The sequence below is a fragment of the Elaeis guineensis genome, chromosome 5, assembly GCF_000442705.2.
Source record: "Elaeis guineensis isolate ETL-2024a chromosome 5, EG11, whole genome shotgun sequence".
NCBI lineage: Eukaryota > Viridiplantae > Streptophyta > Magnoliopsida > Arecales > Arecaceae > Elaeis > Elaeis guineensis.
In genome coordinates, this window is record NC_025997.2 from 2,394,829 (window position 1) to 2,416,521 (window position 21,693).

The 21,693-nt window shown below is 38.1% G+C and overlaps 1 protein-coding gene across 3 annotated transcripts; it reads left to right on the top strand.

Moving 5' to 3' along the window:
- Positions 1–1,734: 1,734 nt before the first annotated feature.
- Positions 1,735–19,567, top strand: LOC105044376 (actin-related protein 5). Of its 3 annotated transcripts, none has more exons than XM_073257120.1 (13): positions 1,735–2,033; positions 2,150–2,220; positions 2,775–2,899; positions 4,163–4,207; positions 5,980–6,082; positions 6,238–6,347; positions 8,088–8,197; positions 8,300–8,390; positions 13,212–13,643; positions 13,893–14,020; positions 14,822–15,164; positions 17,604–17,744; positions 18,779–19,567. In XM_073257120.1, exons 1-13 carry the CDS (start codon positions 1,768–1,770, stop codon positions 19,283–19,285), a joined length of 2,472 nt encoding a protein of 823 aa, XP_073113221.1. In that variant the 5' UTR covers positions 1,735–1,767; the 3' UTR covers positions 19,286–19,567. The 3 variants fall into 3 exon arrangements, with proteins under 3 accessions (XP_073113221.1, XP_073113222.1, XP_010920542.2); XM_073257121.1 differs by having other exon boundaries at positions 17,995–18,983; XM_010922240.4 differs by lacking the exon at positions 17,604–17,744.
- Positions 19,568–21,693: the final 2,126 nt, after the last annotated feature.

Here is a 21,693-nt window from a genome sequence, read left to right on the forward strand (position 1 = left end):
AGGGATTTCTGTGATAAAATAAAAAAAAGGGAGTTGGGGCATGTGGTGTTTTTAAGTTCCTTTTCTTTCTTGCCACAAGCCTATGTTCCACGCCCTCTTCCCTCCTTGCTCCCTTCCTGCCACGCTCCATATCTCCCTCTTATAGATCAGATTTGAGAGAAAAAGGAGGTTTTAGAGGGAGAAAAAAAGGTCAAAAAAGATTTTTGTTCTTTTTTGGTGATTAGGATCAATCCTCAGAAATCTGCCAATGACTGCTTCAAGTAATATAAAAAAAATGGCCCAGATCCAAGCCTAGGAACAAAGCTGCAAAGATGCTAGCACATCGGTGACTTCGGAGTTCTGATCGAGATCATCTTTATATGGATACCAACAGAAGTCGGGCATTTGCATGGCTCAGATATGAATTCTGAACATCCATAGGATCCAATTCGAGAAAGAAAAAGAAAAAACATTCAGGTATAATTTTTCTTTCCTATTTTATGATTTCAGATGTATGTCTTAAATTTTTTTATGCATGTTAGATGATCCTAGATGTGATTTAGTTTTTGAATCTACATGCTTAGGTGTAAAAATTATTTTTATATTTGCTTCTGCTGCGATTAGGGTAATCGAAAATTTTTTTGCATGCGAATCATCCTAAAAACCAACATAATTGTGATTGTAAAATCACTAATATATCTCCATATTTCCTTGTCACCAAAACACAACTCTTCTTATAATCCAGTAGATAAGGATATTAATAGAATTTTATGTCTAAATTTATTTTAAGTCACAATTATACGTTCACAGATCGGAGATGAATAGTTGGATTACATTGGAATCAAAATTTAAATTTTATAGTTTAATTAAATAATTTAAAACTTTTGCGATGCAAATATAAGAAATTTTGCTATGGTTCTTCTTTATAATAATTTATTATAAAGAGTATTTAAGATATTACATTTTATATTATAAATTTTATTATTTATTTTAATTTTTTATTATTATTATTTTTTTTCTTCCTCTCTCTGCCAACTGCTTCTCTGCATCCACCCCCACCCTCCGACGCCATCCGCAGTTCCTTTGCACCCCCTACCCCCTCGCTCGTGGCTCTTCCACTCCTATCATCTCTCCTATCGATGCCTGCAGCTCCTTCGCCTTCGTCTGACGCCCATGGCTTCTGTGCCCCCTAGGCGCCCGCGAATTCTCTGTCCTTGGCCTCCCCACCCTTGCCTCGCATGCCACGGTTCCCTCACCACCCCTGGCGTCGATGGCTTCTACGCCTCACCCCACCACCCCTCTCTCCGACACCTTCGGCTTCTACCTACCCTGCCCCACCCCCCTCTTTGATACCTGTGGGTTTTGCCCACCCCCCGAAGCACCCACGGATCCTCCGCCCTTAGCCTCCCCCCTTGGTCACGTATGCTCGTGCTTCCCCCACCACCTCCTGGTGTCGATGGCCTCGGCACCCTCTTCAAACGAAAAAGAAGAATTGTAGGCATTAAATGTGCAAAGTGGTGCACTCCATGTCGGATTTTTTATACCGCCCGTGATGCCCAAAGAATTTCCCTTATTGAGTAACTCTTTCGGCCAAATTGGGCATGGATCTAGCAAATCTAGACCCATCATGGCTAACTCAATCCAAGTCCAAATCCACCATGGATCCAGGGGGAAAACATCCGAGTCCAAGCCCAGCTCTATCCTGGATGAGAAAAACCTAACTCGGACCTAAGAATCAACGGATAAGATCCGGGCTTTCGATTTGCTGTTTGCACGGCAAGCCCCACCATGGGCTCTGTCCTCCTTCCCAGCACCTACGGGTTCCCAAAACAAATACCCAGTCCCTCTCTTTATTCCATCACCAGGCAAGAGGAAAGCATCGTCGTCGTCGGAGAGAAACCCAAAGTCTCGCCTATTTCTCCATCCCGCCCTCCAAAACAGAGGGGACGAGCGATGCCTTCGATTTGGCGGCCCTCGCGGCAGGCTGACTATGATTGCTTTTCTTCTGCTACGCCAATCGTTATCGACAATGGTGGTTCCGCTTTCCGAATAGGGTAATATTCAAAACCCTAAACCCTAACCAACCGTTCTTCGTTCTTGATTTTTTTGTTGTTGTGTTTTTTTTCTTCTTCTTCTGTATCGACGCCCCTTTCTCTTTCTCGTATTCTAGGTGGGCGGGGGAGTTGGATCCTCGCGTCACCTTCCGAAACGTTGTCCAGAGGCCTCGCCACAAGACTACAGGTACGGCATTCCCCTCTCCACTCAACCTCGCACTAACCACAGACACTAGGATTTCGTCTTTGTGCTGTTTTACTGAAATCCAACCTGGACACTCTGAGTTTTTTGAATGGTTTCTTGCAAAAAAAAAAAAAAATCTTTTTTTTTTTCTCCCAATCCTCTGATAACCACCAAGGAATTATATATGCCGACGCTGTTGCATCTGCTGCATCCTAAATTGCATGATTTTTCAATGAGAGAAGTTTTTCTTCTCTCTTTTTTTTTTTTAATTTTTATTTTCCTGAGAGAGAGACAGGGAGGCTCATCCGTGCTATAATTACCCGAGTCTTTTTTTTTTTTTTAATAAATTTCTTTCTTGTTCTTGTTCTTATTTTTAAGATTTCCCGTCGTGAGCAAGGGCTGCTTGTTTTGTTATTATCATTACCGTGAACACTGGGATAGGTTTTGTTGATACGATCTTTCTTCTTGTAAAGAGTACTGTTTTTCCTTTAGAATTTCCAAAGCATTAAACTCTTGATTTCTTATCAATCTAAATCTGGAGATTTTCTATAATGCAGGGGAAACTGTTACTATTGTTGGCGATCATGATCCTGCATTGATGAAGTACTTTGACTACACGCGTACATCCCATCGTTCAGCCTTTGACAGCAACGTTGTCTATCAGTTTGAAATAATGGAATATGTTAGATTACTCACCATGCTAACTAACTTTAGGTGGAAATAGTCATTAGAATTTGATACAAGAATTGATCTCATAGAATGTTACAGCTAGTTGCTTGTTTATTTATTTATTTGTTTACTCAAGGAATCACCAATTAGTGATACTATTTATCTTGTTTTTAAATTGCTTGGTCTGATTTGATACTCTGAACTTGCTCTCATTTTCAGGCATATTTCTCCTCAGCCCCTCTAAACTGCTGGGTGCTTGGGAAACTCAAGACCAAGGGACCAATGCATTTGATGCATGTTGTCTGCATAAAAATATAAATGAAGAAACATGACTATATATATGAGAAGTGAGAACAGCTGACTGTATGATCTAGGAATGTAAATTAATAAGAATTTTCTATTTTGTGATATGCAAACATGCATACTTCCATGAAGATGTGTGATGTGTAAATTTTTTGATGTAACATGGACCATGGTCCATGTAATTATGCACTGGAAATACTTGATATATAGGCCCACCAACGTAAATTGCAGTCTATGAACTGGAGTTTAAACCATAAATATTCTCCTATATATAACCAAAAACTCCCATGTTGGAGAGTGAAATGTTCATAAGTTGCCTACCCTCACTTAATGCCACAAGAGAGAAGGGAATTTATAAGCACGCCCTCTCCTTCCATAGATGTAGTCATGTTCAAGCTCCTACTCTGTCTAGATCATTTCCCGAGACTACACAGAGTGGGAATGGAACAACAGAAAGGAAAATATCTTTGTTTAGATAATATGAAAATATCGTAAGGTTAGTGGTAACAAAACTTATAACATCACCGTAGCTGCCGACCACATTGTGATTGTCTAACATGCTTTTAATCTTCAGTCACATCATAGATTTCACATAACAGCTGCTTATTATATTTTTCCTTGGTAAAAAATCAGGAGCACTCTACAATTGGCCAGAAATCTTTATTAAATTCCTTTCTTTTATACTTCCTTTGCCTGCACAAATCTATATGACTCACACTTCCATCGAAAATGTCCAGTTCTAGTATTTCTAAACCATTTTATATACTATCTATTGTTCTACCCCACAGCATCACTCATGCTTCATTGGAGTCTGCAGACTGACCTTTTGCTGATCCTTCCTCTATGTTTATCTCATGTTCATTCTCATGTTTTCATTTTATTAATTTATCAAAATATTGTCTTCATGCTTTTTTCTTATTTTTTCCCTTTTTTTTTGTGATTTTCTTACATGCATTCCCTTTTTTTGATATAGGTGCTTGATTATGGTTTCGAGCGATTGGGTGCCAATGATTTGCAGGTACATTTGTGTAATATTCATGGTTTGTCATAGGAAATGATTAAAAAGACGATCATGCTCGTGTGTTTTATTATCTGAATTTCCTTGTTATCTGTCAGTCTTCAATGTTGGTACTAGCCAACTTTTCAGTTTTAGAGAGTTATGCATATTTGTTTGGTCTTAGGATACATGATATATGACATGCTATAACCATTGTGATGTATGAAATTACTATTAGCATTAATACCCATATAGTCTTTTTTTCATCCATTGCTATAGTAAAAGCCATAATTATCTTACTACTTTACACCATTGCAAACTCAGATTTTCTCTGATCTTTCCAGACCTCTGAAATAGATGCTCCACCTTTCCCAACACCATACCATCACCACCTCCATTATGACCATTCCTGCAGTTTAGATTGCATGAACAAATCACTTTTTATACTTATTGCTTTATTTTCCAAAGATTCTGCCTCACATTATTCATATAACTTCTTTATGGATTTTTTACTAATTTATTTTGTCAACATCCTTTCTCCTTTGTGGCCACGTTCATCGAGATCCTTCCTACAGAAATATCTGATTCATATTTCTTAAATTTGCTATCTTCTTACTTATGTCCCATCTTCGTCTATCTATATTTTCTTACCTTAGCAAATCCATCTTGCCACCTATAACCCCTCCCAAACCACACAAAAAAAAAAGAAGAAAACATGTATTGTCAGCCTATATCAAAAGCTAGTACAGAGGTTCAAGAACAAATTTAGATACTCTTGGTTTCAGGTTCTAGACGGCAAGCTTTGGTGCAATGGTAAGGTTGCTCCATTGTGACCAGTCTATCAAGGGTTTGAACACAGAAACAACCTCTTCACATGTGAGGGTAAGATTGTATACATCTGATCCTCCCTAGAACCTGCAGTAGGAGGATCCTTGTGCACTTGGCTGCAGTAGGAGGATTCTTTCTCTTGATCTGTGCAGTCAATGAAACATGCAACAGAGGTGGTGTTATTATGTTTGTAAAATTTGAGTTGGCCATTACAGACATATCAATAAGTCTTGTTCTAAACTATTAAACACCGCCCTAGGTGCCGCCCATGCGTCTTTCAATGCCTACACCCATTGGATTCTGTCTCCTCTGGTCCCTCTGTCTCCTTATATCACAATTGCTCCCCTTTGCCCTCCCTACATCCTTTGAAGCCTTTGAACCCTCCCATCGTTGGTCCTTCACTATTTTGGCTGCTTCTCCTCCTCCTCCAATCCCTCTCTCTCTCTCTCTCTCTCTCTCTCTCGTTCCCTATTCTTCCTCAGTTATGATCGCCGAACTTGGGAGGCCTGATTATAGATTGATTCATGCAGGTGACTCCCCCCTTCTCTCTCACCCCCCTTTCCCTCTCCTTCTTCCTCTCCCTTCCTCTCCTTCTTCCTGTGTTGTTAGTCCTTAGAATGGCGCAGTACGGACCTATACCATGCTGAACTGATCGCTGGCTGGTATCCTCTCCAATATTGGTTCGGCATACCTTGGTGCATAATTTTTTAAGATTTTTTGGCCCTCAATATAGATTTTGTATCATTAACTTTTGGGTATTTTATATGCATAATGTCTAAATTCTTCTTTATTGAATATACATCAAAGAATGCTTCATATTCCAAACCAATATTTCAGTAAGATACAAATTTGACAAAAATAGTTTGCTTTTTTTTTTTTTCCTTCAGTGAGATAGAAATTTAACAATAGTACTTCTCTTTTTTTTTTCTGTTATACTCACTTATGTCATCCTTGGGCCAGGGCAGGTGGATCATCCTATTTTGATGACAGAATGTGTATGCAATCCAATCTCCTCTCGCAGTAAAATGGCGGAACTCCTTTTTGAGACTTATGGTGTACCATCTATAGGTAGAAATATCTGCTAGAATTTTCTTAGAGTCTATTCTACTCTCTAAGGATCATTCTATTTTTTAGTCTCTTTATAATGACTTATTATTTCTTGCTTAATGTGATGTTTGCTATGCTCTCATGCCATTGCTTATGTTTGAACCATGGGATTGCAGCCTTTGGTATTGATTCCGCATTCAGCTATAAGTTCAACCAACAGCATGGAATTTGCACTGAAGATGGTCTTGCTGTTTGTGCAGGAGTGACAACAAGCCATGTTATCCCGGTAAGATACTGGCATTGTGAAGTGCTTCTTTGACCCAAAAAAAGCATACTAACTATCGGTTGCATGTTAGCCTGCTTTCACCTATATGCTAATATCAGTGATAATGAGTATTACTATATATGAATAAAATGATTTAGACACCTAAAAAAGATTGGAATTTTTTTGACTCATAAATCAATGGATTTTTTTTTAATTACATTTTGGGTATTTTTTTTAAAATCAAACAATTGGAACCCATCACCTTTTCATTAAGAGCATGATGCAAACAGTGTAAAGACGAAAGATAAAGCAAGAAGATGATGAAAGTTTCTCCCATTATTTCGAAGGACTTGGTTCTCGCTAGTTGAATTTGTTGAAAGGTGATTGATTGGACAACAGATCATGTAGTAAGATTTTCTCCTTGTATATTGGTTTATTAGGGTTTTTATAATATCTTTGTTAGAAACTTCTTGAGCTTTTCCCACCTATGTGCTTTGTTATAGAATATTTATCCTTTTCCATGAGCAAACTTCAGATGATTTCGACTTGATATTAAGTTTTCATTGAATACAACACTTTTATGCGAGCCTAAATGTTGGAGAGAATAACAAAAATAGCTTGGTATATGGTTGTATAAGCTAAAGAACATGCTATCTGAGCAACGGAGCAAATGCTTGCTCAAAAATCTTGTCAGTTAAATTAAGCATCATAGCTGCTGTGGGTATAGGACTCTGAACTTATGCACTATAGCTATTACCATCATTCCTATGGTCATCTATATGGAATTTATTCTTGGATATCGACCATCTTGTTTATGGTCTCTAAGATGTGAATCTTTACTGTAATTTACGTTTCTAAGGACAACACTCACCCCCCCTTCCCCCGGAAAACTCTCTCTCTCTCTCTCTCTCTCTCTCTCTCTCTCACTCACACACACACACACACACACACACACACACACACAGAGAGAGAGAGAGAGAGAGAGAGAGAAAAAGGCAAAAACTGGTAGGCAGAATGAATAATGCGAAGAGTTTACTCTTCATTTTATTGCCTTGTTCTCTTTAACCTTTTCACTTTTTAGGAGTTTGATTTTCCTTTGGAGAAAAATCAACTATTATATGATACTTAATTATATAGTGGTTTTTCCATAACAATTCTTTTTTCACAGAACCAATTAAAATTTATCAAATGAATATATAAATAGAGATCTTATAACTTCACACACTTTTTTAAAAAGGAAAAGTAATAAAAAATATTAAAGTATTGACATCAAAAGAATGAAGCCAAGCAAGACGACTCTAATCTCTGGTTCAAAAAAGAGAAGGGGTTTTATTCAATTTGCTCTATAAGACATTAATCAATTTAATATTGGATGACAATGTATTCTTTAATATATGACTTCAAGGATGACATTAGTTTTGCCCCCTTTTTTTTTTGCAGATAATACGCATTTTTGCTCTACATGGTTGTTTTTTTACTCTTGCTGGTTTTGTTATATTGTATGTAGTATGAGAATAATTGCTCTATACTTTATCTTGGATTTGTCATATGTTAAATTGTTACATCATGCATAAAAAATAATATATGCCTTAAGGTGTTCTCATGTATAATTAATCAGAATGCTTTTAGCATGTAATGGCTCATGCATGAAACAACTTTTTGGATACATGTGTGCATGCATGCATGCATGCGTACATGCGTCTTATACTCAACTGAATTTTCTCTTTATGAGTTGGAGCCTCACCATATATGGTCTTTTAGTTTGTTAAAGGGGAGCCTGTTCTGGAAGCATGCTGCAGAACAAATATTGGTGGGTATCATGTTACTGACTATCTGAAGCAGCTTCTTTCCCTCAAGTACCCCTATCACATGTATGTGTGTATCTTGCTGCACTTTAGATCTAATTTAATTGACAGTGAACTGTTCCTTTCTGGGTTTGCTTGCAATTTTTATGTGTAAATGTGCTACCACAGGTCCAGCATTACATGGGAAAAGGCCGAGGAACTAAAGATGGAACACTGTTATGTAGCTTTGGATTATGCATCAGAACTGCAATTATTTCAGGTCAGAAACTCGCTGTTTTCTTCTTTGCTTTCATGCTTATTTTTCAAAAACCTTTTTTTTTTATTTTGGTAGACTAAATTTAAGCTTAAAGGGAACAGAGTATTCCCTACCGTGCTATGCTGGGAGAATACTATACTCTTGTATGACAGAAGGTCTGGGCATAGCTGGTCCCTTCTCCTGACAGTGCCATCACACTATTATTGTATTCCTCTGATTTGGACTCTCCCTTTTCCTCACTAATCTCCATTATTGCTGGGTGCAAATAGTTATTATACATATAAAGTCTTCTAGGACCTTTAGAAGTAGATAATAGGGCTGAACAAGTTAGCTGATATTTGGAAGACTTAATTTGATGCAATATGCCCATTTGAGCATGCAAGTACTCATTTTGGAGCAAGTTCATGGCTTTTTTTTTTCTTTTTGATTGTTTTATGCTCAAATAGTGTTCTAGAATCTGTACACAAGATTGATATAGAGTTTGGATTGCACTGTGATATTTTCTGATGATTTTTGGTCATTTTTGTATTGTTTTAGGTGGTAAATTTTCTGACATATTGTCCAGATAGCTTGTGTTGCATAATTGTTACATTATAGACTTGATTGGTTTGCGGGAAGAGGAGGGGGGAAGTGTGGTCAATGGAAAAATGGAAAAATACCTTATGTTTGACTGTAGTTTTCAGAGGAGAGAGATGGAAAACTAGTTTTCCTGTGAGAATCACATTTCATGAGTCTAACTCCCACCAGTTGGAATTGGGGTATTTTTTCTTCTGAAAGTGCCCTTAAGCTTTTAGATAGAATGGGGTAAAGTCTTTCCCTTTATTAAGGGCATAACAAGTATTTTACACAAGTTTCCCAAGAACCAAATGTAAGCCATTCTAAAATGTGTCACTTTCCCGTAGTTATCCTAACATACAAGAACCACTTTCTCAAGCATTATATACCTAGGCTCCAGCTTTTCAGGAAAAACATCCCAATGAGGAAAATTCTTTCTGTGAACCAAATGAGTCCTATGTGGAGCGGTGATTATACATCCATGGGGCTATCTTTACATGTAGTAGGTTAAAAGAACCTGGAACGATGCCCATCATTTCATAAATCACATGGGGGGCAGGAAACAAGGGGACTGGTGAGGCATATGGTTGTCTGGTGATTTTCAGCTAAAAGCTCCATACCTCTGTAATTTTTATCAAAATTATATGTTCGTGTGTGCTATTTAGCTCTTTTGCTTTAATGCTTTGAGATGTGCTGTCCTACCTACACCAAAAGTTATTACCTTCGCAGTTCATCCAGAGTCTTTTCACGGTCCAGGAAAATTTTGGAGGGCTGTTCCTAAGTTTCATGACTGCAACAAGTAGATCCTCACCAGCTGACCAACCATATAAAAAGATTCATGGCAAGCACCTTTCTTGCTTAAATCTGTCTTGAATAGGAGTGAATACCAATTTGTAGAGGATTGAGATCATGATAAGGTGCTCATAAAATATGTGATTTTGGATCTGCTTCAATTCATGGATGATCCAAAGAGGTCCTGTTCAAATCACCTGCAGTCCATGTACCGCACAATGACATTGCTTTCAGATCATTACTGGTTCAATCACCTGCTGTTAATCTTTAAAGAAACAATAAGTGGTTAAATTAGATCTTTCTATGAGTAGATAACATCCAAACTTGAAATCTGCTCAGTCCTCTTATGAAGCCTTATTAACTTTTGTGTTGCACTATGTAGTCAACCCCATCTTTGATGAGAGTAGGCTTGGGGGGTGGTGGTGGTGATATGTGTATATTTTATATGTGTTTGTGCGCAAGTGTGTATAATATGAGCCATTGAATGGGTAAGTCACCAATCTTTTAAAAGGATCATGAATGTATTTTATTTGCAAGGTTACGGATTGGTGTGTATTATACAGGAGGTTTCTATTAAACTCAGGTTCTAAAAACACAATGATGAAGGAGTTTAGGGTTTTTATGTGTATACCCTTATAAATATCTGAAGTTGAGTGTATACCCTTGCTTCACTATTTATATGTATATGCTTGTAATATTTCTTTTTGCATCTATACCCTTATAAATATCTAAAATTACATGTCTACCCTCATAAATTCACTATTTACATGTACACCCTTATAAATTATTTCTTTTTGCATGTATGCCCTCACTTATCTGCTAGTATTGTGTATACCCCTATAGGTTATTTTTTTCTACATCTTCACTTAATTAAGTTAAAGGTATGCAAAAAGAAATACTTTATAAAGGTATACATGCAAAAAGAAATAATTTATAGCGGTATATGTGTAAACAGTAAACTTGCAAGGGTACAAATGAAAATTCAGATATTTATAAAAGTACATATGTGAAAAGAAATAATTATAAGAGTATTCATGTAAATAGTAAATCTACAAGAGTATATACATAATTTAAGATCTTTAGAAGGGTATACATACAAAAAAAAAAAAATCCCATAATTTATGAATGATTTTGCTTATCTAAGTACTTGAGCAGCTTGTTGTCATTTGGACATGGTCATTCTACCATATGTTCTCAATGTTCACCAAGTGAAAATTTTGATTCATTCAGTTTGAGAAGAGTATTTAGAGACATTAATCATAAATAGGCTTGTTCTGTTTGCATACATTCACCATTTTGTTGTTTGTTGTATAGACATGCCATGGCTCGCTGTTACTGTTTGGTCAGGAATTTGCATTTTTTTTCTCCCTTTTTTTTTGTGTGTGTGTGTGGGTGGGGGGTGTGCAATTGTTAGCAGTTGACCATTAAGGTGCAACCATACAAAAGATGCCAATATTAAGTGATAACAATAATAGTAATTGTAATGCATGGTTCAATTCAACAATTAACATCTATTATTCATGTTCTAGTTATTAAATTTAGCTTCTAAACTTAGAAGTTTTGAATACCATCTAAAAACTAATGTACCTAAAAGTTGGTCTAGTGTATGTATAGTTAGCATGTACTATTCAAGTTGTTGTCAGTGGACACAGTGACATCATCATTTGAAGCCTGAAATGTTTTTAAGATCCAATAGAAAGCATTTCTTGTAGACTAGGAAAAAGGAAATAGTCACACAGATTACAAAAAGAATGCAAAAAAATCACGTCAATCACATATGTAGGCTCCCTGGGATTGTCAGTTTACCTTGTAACAATTTGGAGTCCTAGATATAACAGAAGATCCACAAAAGGGGATAAAAAAATCTTGGCCAGACAAAGATCGATGGAGGTTGCTATCCTTCTCTTTCTTCTTCAAATATTCATTAGAGGTTTCTTTTGAAAATGTGTGATTGAGATTTAGAGAATCATAGCACCACTTTTTTTCTCGTGAAAAATTGGACAAAATCCGGCTTGAATTGTATCACCAGTGGTTGGGGATTAGAATGTGATATGTGGTGGGGCCTACCTCAATGAGTAAGAAATAACTATGATGTGCTGAGACTAGAGAGAACCATAGGGAGCAAGATTTCAAATATCAATGTTGGACCTTTTAACCGTTTTTTTGCCAGTGATATGGTACAGTACCAGCTGCTGGCACATGGTATGGGACTACTTTCTGTACGGCACATTGTGTATCAACCTTGGAAACCTTTTGGAAAGTCCACGGTACTGTTCGTACCATGCTATTCCAGTTGTATTGGAAACCTTGATGGGCAGTGAGTTTGGATAAAAGAGGCTATACCTAAGAAGAGTTCCAAATGGTGGTTGCATCTAACAAGAACTGTCATCAAAGCCTCAAAGAGAAGTGCGTTCAAGAAGTTTCCATTTCTATTATGATGACTCAAATCCTTCTAATTTCCAGATTTTCAGGGGCAGTTGTCCTTCCCTCCTTCCCCACCCTTCATTTGGTACTGATTCTCACCTAGGAAGCACTGTGCATACATCACATGTACACCACACCTCTTCAATATTTCTTATTGCTTGTGTGTTTTGTTGTGGGCCTACTTGTCCTTAACATGGGAGGAAAATAAATTGGCTGTTTTTAGGTGTTCCTGAGATCATGTCTCATTTCCTATTTGTCGCAGTAATTGCTCATCTTGCTAAGTCAATCACAATGCATCCATTTAGCTACTAGAAAAGGCATCCAATTCTTTATTAACTTCTAATTGTACTTGTACCTAGCAAAATTCGTTCAACTTTCTATGCACTTGCTTCCAAGCATCCACCATCTCTTAACATTATTTTGCATGTGTCTAGTTGTTCCACTAGGGTCTTATTTAGATGGTTTTATGTACAACAAACGTTAGAGATGGTTCCAAACAGGACACTTGCACTTGTGTAAAATACTTAAAATGATAGGAATGCTGATAATGCACTTTAGACACAGTATTGCTTTCAGAAAACTTGTTGCTTGAGAGTTCACTAAGATGGCCATAATGGAATTTGGTACCTACAGAGTTTGAATTCAAGGTGGTTCCTTTGCAATGATAGAATAATGTCAGGTTAGTCAGGAATATGCTACTTGATGATGTCAATGATTTGCTGAGGGTTTGCATAACAAGTGGACGTCATATCTTCCATCAAGAAAAGGTTGGTGACCAGGCTTTTAGTGGGGCCTGCATGATGTATAAACTAAAGTTTGGAGAAGCTACTTCTTGAACTTCTTAGCCTGCCAGAATGGACAGGTCACTTTGCCACTTCTGGTTGGTTAGCCGTTTACATTAAATTGCAGAAATAGAGCGTCCAGAGTATTGAATAGTGGAAAATACTTTCTAGTGCTAGGATAGGTGGGAGAAGGCTTCTGCATACCATTTGATCCATATTGCAGCTAATTGGACTCTTACTATTTATCTGATAAAGTCTACTTCTGGTGCAGAAAGGGAAGAAAGAAGCTGAAGAAAAGACCAGGAGTTGGCAGCTACCATGGGTTCCTCCCCCACAAGAAGAGGCACCATCTGAAGAAGAACTTGCGAGAAAGGCAGCCCTAAAGGAAAAACAAGGCCAAAGATTGCGAGATATGGCTGCAGCAAAGAGATCGATTAGAATATCAGAGATGGAAAATGAATTACATGGTTTGAAAGATCTTCTGCAGCAGCTTGGTCAGGTGGAGGAAACTGAAATTTCATCTATTCTATCCAAAACAGGGTATGACTCCAGGCAAGAAATTGAGTCTGCTATTCAAAAAATAACACAATCCTTAAGGAAAGCAAAGGGTGAGCCCAATGAAACTGAGGAGAGAATAGATGCTTCATTAGCAGAAAAATATCCACTTACCAATGTCCCTGATGACATGTTGACACCAGAGCAGGTGTGGCAAGCTCCATATCCAATACTTTTTTATGAATATCTTTTTAAATAAACTATATCTGGCCCAAAGTACTGCTGTTATAAACTATTTTTTCTAGATTGCGGGCAAAAATTTTTCTGTACTGATAAATTTGGATAGTTATTTGTCATCCCTGATAGCTGTTCTGCTGTTAGCAACTCTTGGAGAATAGATCACTGCTTGCTTTTCAATTTTAATAAAATGCTGACATTGAACCTTTTTATGTGGCAGCTAAAAGAAAAAAGGAAACAGACATTTCTCAAGACCACATCTGAGGGCCGATTGCGTGCTAAACAGAAACGCTTTGAAGAGGAATCAATGCGAGAGAAACAAAACCAACAAGAAGAAGAAAAACGCTTGTATGCTATCTTGTTTCTTAACAATTCTGAAATTTCTGCATGGGGGTCCTTTGATTTTTCTAAGAATCTTTTTTTTTGGGAAGAAAATAAAGTGATCGATCTGTATGTTCGTGTTAAATCTTTTGCAATAAATACATGAATATCCTTTTCCAATTGCTGCTTCTATCTTTTCTGTTATTGTACCTGGCTTGGTTTATCCAGGTGCCCCAATATATTTGAGAATTCAGCGACCATGCCATCGCCAGCTCAAACAAACACAGGAATATATAAACATACAAGGAAAATATATCAAAATACATTGACTTCTAGAGACTTGAGAAATTAGTGATACTTTTTAGAAATCCTGCACCTCTTGTCCTATTCTATGAAAGAAGAAAACAGCATGATATGTTGATGCTTTGTTAGATTGGTCCCTGTATGTAGGTTAGTATTGTTTGGCACTTGAAATATTCAAGTCTTAAATGCCTTTTTTATTTTTAAAACATTTAGGAGTCTTAATTGCCATTTTGCTGACATAACCGTGCTACTCTAACCTTGGGGTACCAAACAGTGTGGTGCTTGTAATGTCATGTCCAATGCTGAAAAATGTTCACGCTTTGGAAATCATGTAGGCTTAAGAGTCCCACTAAAGCCCTTGATATTTTTATTTTTTCTTTTTTCTTTTTATTTTTAAGAAAATAGAGTTTTCTAGCTTAAGTATCATTACAAATATCAACTTATAATTAGTTCAGCTAAACTATGTTTTTTCTTGATTCCTAGTCATGTTTAAGTTTTTTGTAATATACCGTTATTCAAATGCAGAGAGAACCCAGAGCTGTACCTGGAAAAATTACATGCTAGATACAGGGAACTTTCTGAGAAAGTTGAGCAGAGGAAACGCTTGAAGACAAATGGTGCCCGCACGAATGGTAATCAGAATTTGTCAGGTGGTGTTGGCCGTGGCGAGCGTTTAAATGCAGCTCAGAAAGAAAGGATGCGCCTCTTGACAACTGCGGCATTTGATCGGGGAAAAGGTGAAGACACTTTTGGAGCTAGAGATGAAGATTGGCAACTCTATAAACTGATGAGCAAAGACAATGATGATGAAGACAATGGACAAGAGGAGGATGAAGCAGAACTAGCACGTGTTACTGCTAGGCTTCAGGTTAGTTTCCTGCTACTGCTGGTGTTTGTATTGACAACTGGCTAGTATTGTTCTTCTCTCTCTCTTCCCCTCATGAAGAAGACTCGTGTTATGGGTAGCCCTCTGCAACTTGTGCCTTTGACAAGCATTTTGCAGCTATCTTCAACTGGAAATATGCAATATTATGTTGTCAATCGCACAGCTTAAATCAGTGATTCATTTTTTAGTTTTATTTTACTTTATGCTTTTAAGATGGGAGCCAAATTGTTGATTAGTTACCTGGATGACAGACGCTCTTAATTTTTTTAATATTTTAATATTTTTGAGGAAAAATCCTCATGATTGAACCAAATTGTTATACGATTAATTGGTTATCTTTATGACTATGTTAAAACTACTTATCATCTCTGCAACTATGTCTATCTGGAGCTTTTCATTTGCTTGAATTTTGAATATATTTGGAACTGCACAGTCACTTATCTTTTGGGTGATAATGATAATTAAAAGAAAAAAAACAATGTAATTTGTAAACCTTTTATCCAGAATTAGGTAAGTGGAGGCCTCTGATAGCATACTTGGATTCACTTTTTCCCCTTTATTCATGGATTATATACTTATTTTTTTCCTTTCATTGTTTCTTTTTTTTGTTCAACATTTAGTTGAGCGATGAGAAGGGTTTCTCATCATGATGTAGGTACGGTTGTTAAAAATTTGGGCTCAACAACACTAGTACAACTTGAACTCATAAAATGCATATCACAGATTTGCTTTTGCCTCCAAACAGTGCTTAAAATTCAAGCTGGAATTTACTGCAATCAGAGATAGATGCAAAAATGAATTCTCATAGATTTAAGGGTTTTTGTTTTTTTTTTTTTTTTTGAGTTAAATTAAGATGTACTTGGAAGAGCTAGTTTGTGACTTTCCTTAAAAATGGGTTTTACATTAGTTGGCTTTTCGTAAGTTGTAACAAAGGTCAGGTTTCGGCCCTTGTAGAAGATCTAATTGAGCACGATTACTTAGAAAAGCCTTAGTTTAGTTATTGGTTATCTTCCCAGAGTTTTGAAGTGATGTATCATGTATGGTTATTTATGCATAGGCTTTATAAGTCAAGTTTTTTTCATAAGACAGTCCATTTATTGGTTAAATGTGATCTAGTAATCAACCCCCTCCCTCCCTCCCTCCCTCTATTTTCCCCTTCTTGTCCTCCTCTGTACCACCTTATTGATTCCTGTTCATCCTGTTCCCTTTGTAGTTGATTTTTCTTTTAGCATTCTTCACCTTTATCTTTCACCTTTGTCATTCATTCACCCTGTTCCCTTTGTAGTTGATTTTGCTTTTAGCATTCTTCATCTTTATCTTTCACCTTCGTCATTCGTCACCATTATTGGTGTTGTCGGTAAGAATCAGGCATGTTGCTCCATTTCTATTTCTTAAACTTCAATTCCATCATTTCGCAACTGTGAGATATGTGTATGCAAAGCTTCTTAGCATTTGCAACCAAATTTGTGTTAGATATTATCCGCTCAGAATTTAAGTTTGGTATCTGCAAACAGAATGTCAAGGTCAATTTGCCTTCATGATCAACTTAATTATTAATTTACTCAGCTGGGGTAGTAAGTTCTGGCTAATTTACCTGAATGCCACTTTCAAAATGAACATTTTTCTTTAACACACAATGATTAATTTTTTAAAATTTGTCGTTCATGGTCCTTCGTTGTTAGGTTGAGAACCAGACATAAGTTATGTTACTCCATTTTGTCGTTAAAATTTGATAGTGCTAAATGCAGATTTTAAAACTATTTGGGAATGGGTTGAATTTGCAGCCTGCGCCCGATAAGTTCTGGTCAGTGTGGGGGAAGGGGATGTTGCAAAAGAGGAGGCAAAAATAAAGAACCATAGATGGAGGTCCCCAAAACGGATCTCAACAATACATCATTGGAGAATGATGCAGGGCCTATGAAGTGGATTCCAACACACAAGGCTTCCTACCTATCTCTGTATAGCATTTATCAAGGAATTAGGTGCCAATGGTGCAGTGTGCCAGCCGGCATGTGCAATGGTGGGCTAGTACTGGTGCACAGCATAGCACAGCACAGCACAGCACAAGCCTTGCAGGTGTGTGACCAGCTAGCCCACTGGCAACTGCTTTTAGAACCGTCGCCTTCAGTAATGTTGGTCTTTACCTACTAAAAACTGTACAATTGCACTGCAAGGTCTTTCTTCGTAAATATTTATATATTTTCCTATTTAGGGGCACAAAGCTGATCCATGCTGCAAAGCACAAAATCACATTGGTTATCTGCTCACCATGTCTCTGTTCCTCATCATCGATGTCGTTCACACTACTGAATTCTATTGTATGCTTTCTTTTTATTGGTAGTTGAAGACTTGTTAAGGCCTTTTTACATGAAGCACCCTTCTCTGTCTGCACTAACAAACTCAGATATTTCATGTGAGAAGTCAGAGATCCAGAGGACAGTGCCATGCTCGTTTGCAGCCGGCATGGCTAGCCAGTCACTGATTTGGTTAGCCTCACTGTACACGAGAGATCTTACAAGCTTCATGGTTTGGATCATACTCCAACATCCAAAAGATTGGCTGGTAGGATTCATTTGTTTTAAGGCATTGTGTTCGCTGATGATTTCCTTTGAGGGAATCTGTATGCTTTCTTTAGTAATCATTTTTAATGAAGAAACTATGTTGCAAAAAAATTATAAAAAGCTCTTTTTCAAAAAAAAAAAATTCTCAAAAATAATGGTTTCTGTTAGTCTACACACATTGTCTGATTGAGAGGTAGTTCCTCATGGGATTTCTGTTGATCTAGTATATGTTTTGAGTATGGTGGCTGCAGGATATATTCCTATACCTATTGCATAAGTTAGACTTTTTTGAAATATCAGCTTGGATTGAACCTACGGAATGAGGTATGTGTTCTATAATTTGGGTTCTCTAATCTGACTTGATTACATTTCTTGTCTATATAATATCAAGTTATTGGTAAGGTTAATATCAGCGCACTTGTTAGTCTTTTTATTTTTTTCTTTTCAGCTAGACCAGTTCACGTCCAGTTTTGCTAGGCTGGGATCCAACTTGTTAAGATAATGAATTCAGTTTTAGTACTCAGGCTAGTATCTGTTGCACGCTGCGTTACTTGGCTGATATGTAGATCTGGCTAATAGTCAGGTCACCGGACATATGTTATCAAGATGTTTTAGTTGTTACCGTCCACCTACAGTACCATCTCTTGTGGCCTTGCACAAATAATTCTTATATTCTTCTAGATATTGTTACATATGGGTTCCTGTGACATGAATATTTTTCCTGTATGTGAAAAATCTGTTGGGCTATTATTTTGAACCATATACTGATGCACGAACTTAATTATTAATTTATGATATTTGATATCCGGACAAGCTCTTTGGTACAAGTTACAAATCTTGACACATGAACTTAATTATTAATTAATGACATTTGAAATTCAGACAAGCTCTTTGGTACAAATTACAAATCCTAAACAGAAGTTCAGGTTTAGCCGGCATTGCATAAGCAAGGATTCGCTCAAAGTAGTCTGGATTGGTCCTGATGAATGATTGGTATCACCTTTAGATGTGATCTGTTTGTCAATCCTTTTGCAGGATATTGACCCAACTTTTGTTGCTAAATCTGACATGGTGCCGCTTCAAGGGACCCCTGAACTCCCCCGGTTCCGTCCTCTCACTGCAGAAGATTTCCAAATTGTTATTGGTGTTGAACGTTTCCGATGCCCTGAAATCCTATTCCAGCCCAACATGGTCGGAGTCGATCAAGCTGGCCTTGATGAGATGGTTGGAGTCTCACTCCGGAGGCTGTCTACGGTGGATGATGCTGTTAAGGACCGCATCAGTAATTCAATACTTGTTACTGGTGGCAGTTCTCTCTTCCCTGGTTTGGTGCCTCGCTTGGAGGCTGGGATCATGCAAATTCGCCCGTATCTCTCCCCTTTAAAGGTTGTAAGAGCATCAGATCCAATATTAGATGCATGGAGAGGTGCAGCAACCTACGCAGCTTCTTCACACTTTGCAACACAAACGTTCAGCATGCAAGATTATTATGAGAAAGGTGAAGCCTGGCTTCGGCAGTACCACATCCAATACACTCTGTAATGGTCTTAGCGCTAATGCATGAAAGAAATGAGGCTATGATGGATAATTTTCAGGAAGCCCTTGTGCTCCTTAATTGCAGTTATTTGATAACCTGCCTGGCCTTTAGCCCTTCTAGTTGAAGTGGTGGATCTCTCACATGTGTTTCGATGACAAGCATGAGTTGATATATCTCCATTAACTTTCTTAAGATATTGCTGTTAGGTGGTTTCTACATGTCTAACATTAATCATATTCCTTTTTTTTTCTTAATAAAATAAATACTAATATGTATTCACGTGACAATCTGTGGCTATACCCAGGTCAGCATGCTCATGGGTGTTTGTCATTATTAGACTTCTATATTTAATTATATATAAATCCTTCTCCAGGATTTCTTATAACTAATCAGATGTATGGCATGATAATGAATCCAGGATGGACTCGGTGACAGTTTTTATGAACTTTTAAGGGGTCTGTTAGTTTTGAATTTTGCTGTAAAACCTTTGAAGCAGTGATAGCCAAACTTAAACATTCAAAGAATTTGTTTTTTTTTTTTTTGATTTTAGTCGGTCAGCTGGTGGCTGGGTTAGACTGACAAGTTTGGAGAGCAGACTCAGTTCAATTGGGCTGGTAACCCAACTCCAATTGTTGGGCCGACTGGCTGGAACCGGGCCTGTGGTTATTATTTCGGGATCACGAGAGCCTTCAAGAAAATCTCTAGGCGGTAAATAGCTACATTTTATTTTGTAGATAACGTGGCACAAGATAAATACGTTTGATTAGTGAGGCCTCTGGCCAGGGCATCTTACCCACTGCCAACACAAAAGGCCGCGAGTGGTGCACGCGTACGTGGTCCCCGCATGGATTAATTATGGAAGCCCTGCGAGGACGTGGAGTGGAAGCATAGGGGTCCCATCAGGCCCCTTGTGAAGAAGTCAAAGCTCGAGGTTCTGACTTATTTTTACCTCTCGGTTTCAGGTTTGACTAGGAGTAAACATCTTTTTACCACCTCTTAATGGTGCATCCTCTCTCTCTACATCTCGCCAGAAGGGTTAGGTACCGTTCATCCTATGGGGTCCGTCGGGGGAAGACATATCCAACTGCTTCACACGTTGCATGTGACACGAGCGGACAAAATCCAAGCAGCGACCACTTAATGTAATCGTCATGATGGGCCCCACCGGCCGTTGACTTTCCTCTCCCTGTCGTCCCCGTAATCCCATGTTCCGGTTTCACGGTTCCGCAACGTGGGCGCTGACTCCGTGGCTATACGCCCTACACTCCTCGTCCTCTCGCCCAGCACAACGAGCTGGCTCACCCATCCCCACCCTCCCGCTGCCGGTCAACGTCTTGTCTCCTTCTGCCTCGGCTTTAATTTCTTTTGTTCCTTTCACTCAGAACATTCCAACGTCACATCTTCCTCCGCTCTCCAAAGTCAACCCACGTAAAAAAAAAAAAAAAAAAAACTTATGGGACACTCTAATCTTCCCTCGCTCGCATGCAATTGCCCTCATTGGTTGGATATGGTGGATGTCAGAGCGATATTTTATATGATTAGGATGCTTGGTGACCATACTTGGAACATGTGGTGACCAAACTGCCCGTAACTGAGAGCGGGAGAGAGGGCTCGAGAAGGACAAAATTGTGAGCCAGCCAATTTTGACTGAGCTTGGGGTCTGAATAAGGCGATAGGTTCAGGTACATGTGGAAATGCGTTTGAAATTGTAGCCTAAGTTGGAGGGAGTTAATTTCAAGCCCAAATTTTGAATAAGCGTTGATTATTTATGGTTGATTCTACTCGATCGGATTTATATTCTTAATAAAAAGAGGGAGAAAAAAGAAAATCTAACTTGAGTGGGTTCAGAATCAAGGGTTCATGAGCAACTTGGGTCGATTGTTTGCTCCATGGAGAGTCACGGAATTAGAGATGAGCACATGTCGGTCATTTATGGTGCTGTTGATAAGAACTCCTGTCCCCATGCCCTCATATATTTGGGATGCAAGTCTTATGGTTTCTCGTTGGGGGTATTTTAGGGGAATCAATTCTTGCAGTCACAAGGGAAGGAGGCAGGTTAGGTAGGAGGACTTAATTATTTGGGGGCATTTGCTGTGGTGTGGTGGTTGTGGATTGATAGGAAAGCTATAGTGTCTCAACTGCGCGCATATAATCTTGCAATTCTGCCCCCCCCCAACTCTCTCGATCCAATTAACCATTTTCCTTCGCTTCGACAGCCCTGTTTTGTACTTGAGAACAATATTTTGACGAGAGAACATCCATGAACGTTAGTTGGATAGTCCATCCATCATCCTTTAGTGGTTGACCTTTGCATTAATTGAAAAAGGCAATTGCGGTTCAGGTGGTTTTGGTTAACAATAAGATAACGTCTTTAATCTTAACAATAGAGGAAAATAGACGGAAGTATTGTAGC

What these genes read in the sequence shown, in the direction of transcription:
- LOC105044376 (XM_073257120.1), top strand. Translation starts at nt 1,768, where the DNA reads ATGGGCTCTGTCCTCCTTCCCAGCACCTACGGGTTCCCAAAACAAATA. An exon ending in GTGTTACTGCTAGGCTTCAG is followed by an intron (nt 15,165 to 17,603) that starts GTTAGTTTCCTG and finishes TCATGTGAGAAG; the next exon opens with TCAGAGATCCAGAGGACAGT. An exon ending in AACATCCAAAAGATTGGCTG is followed by an intron (nt 17,745 to 18,778) that starts GTAGGATTCATT and finishes ATCCTTTTGCAG; the next exon opens with GATATTGACCCAACTTTTGT.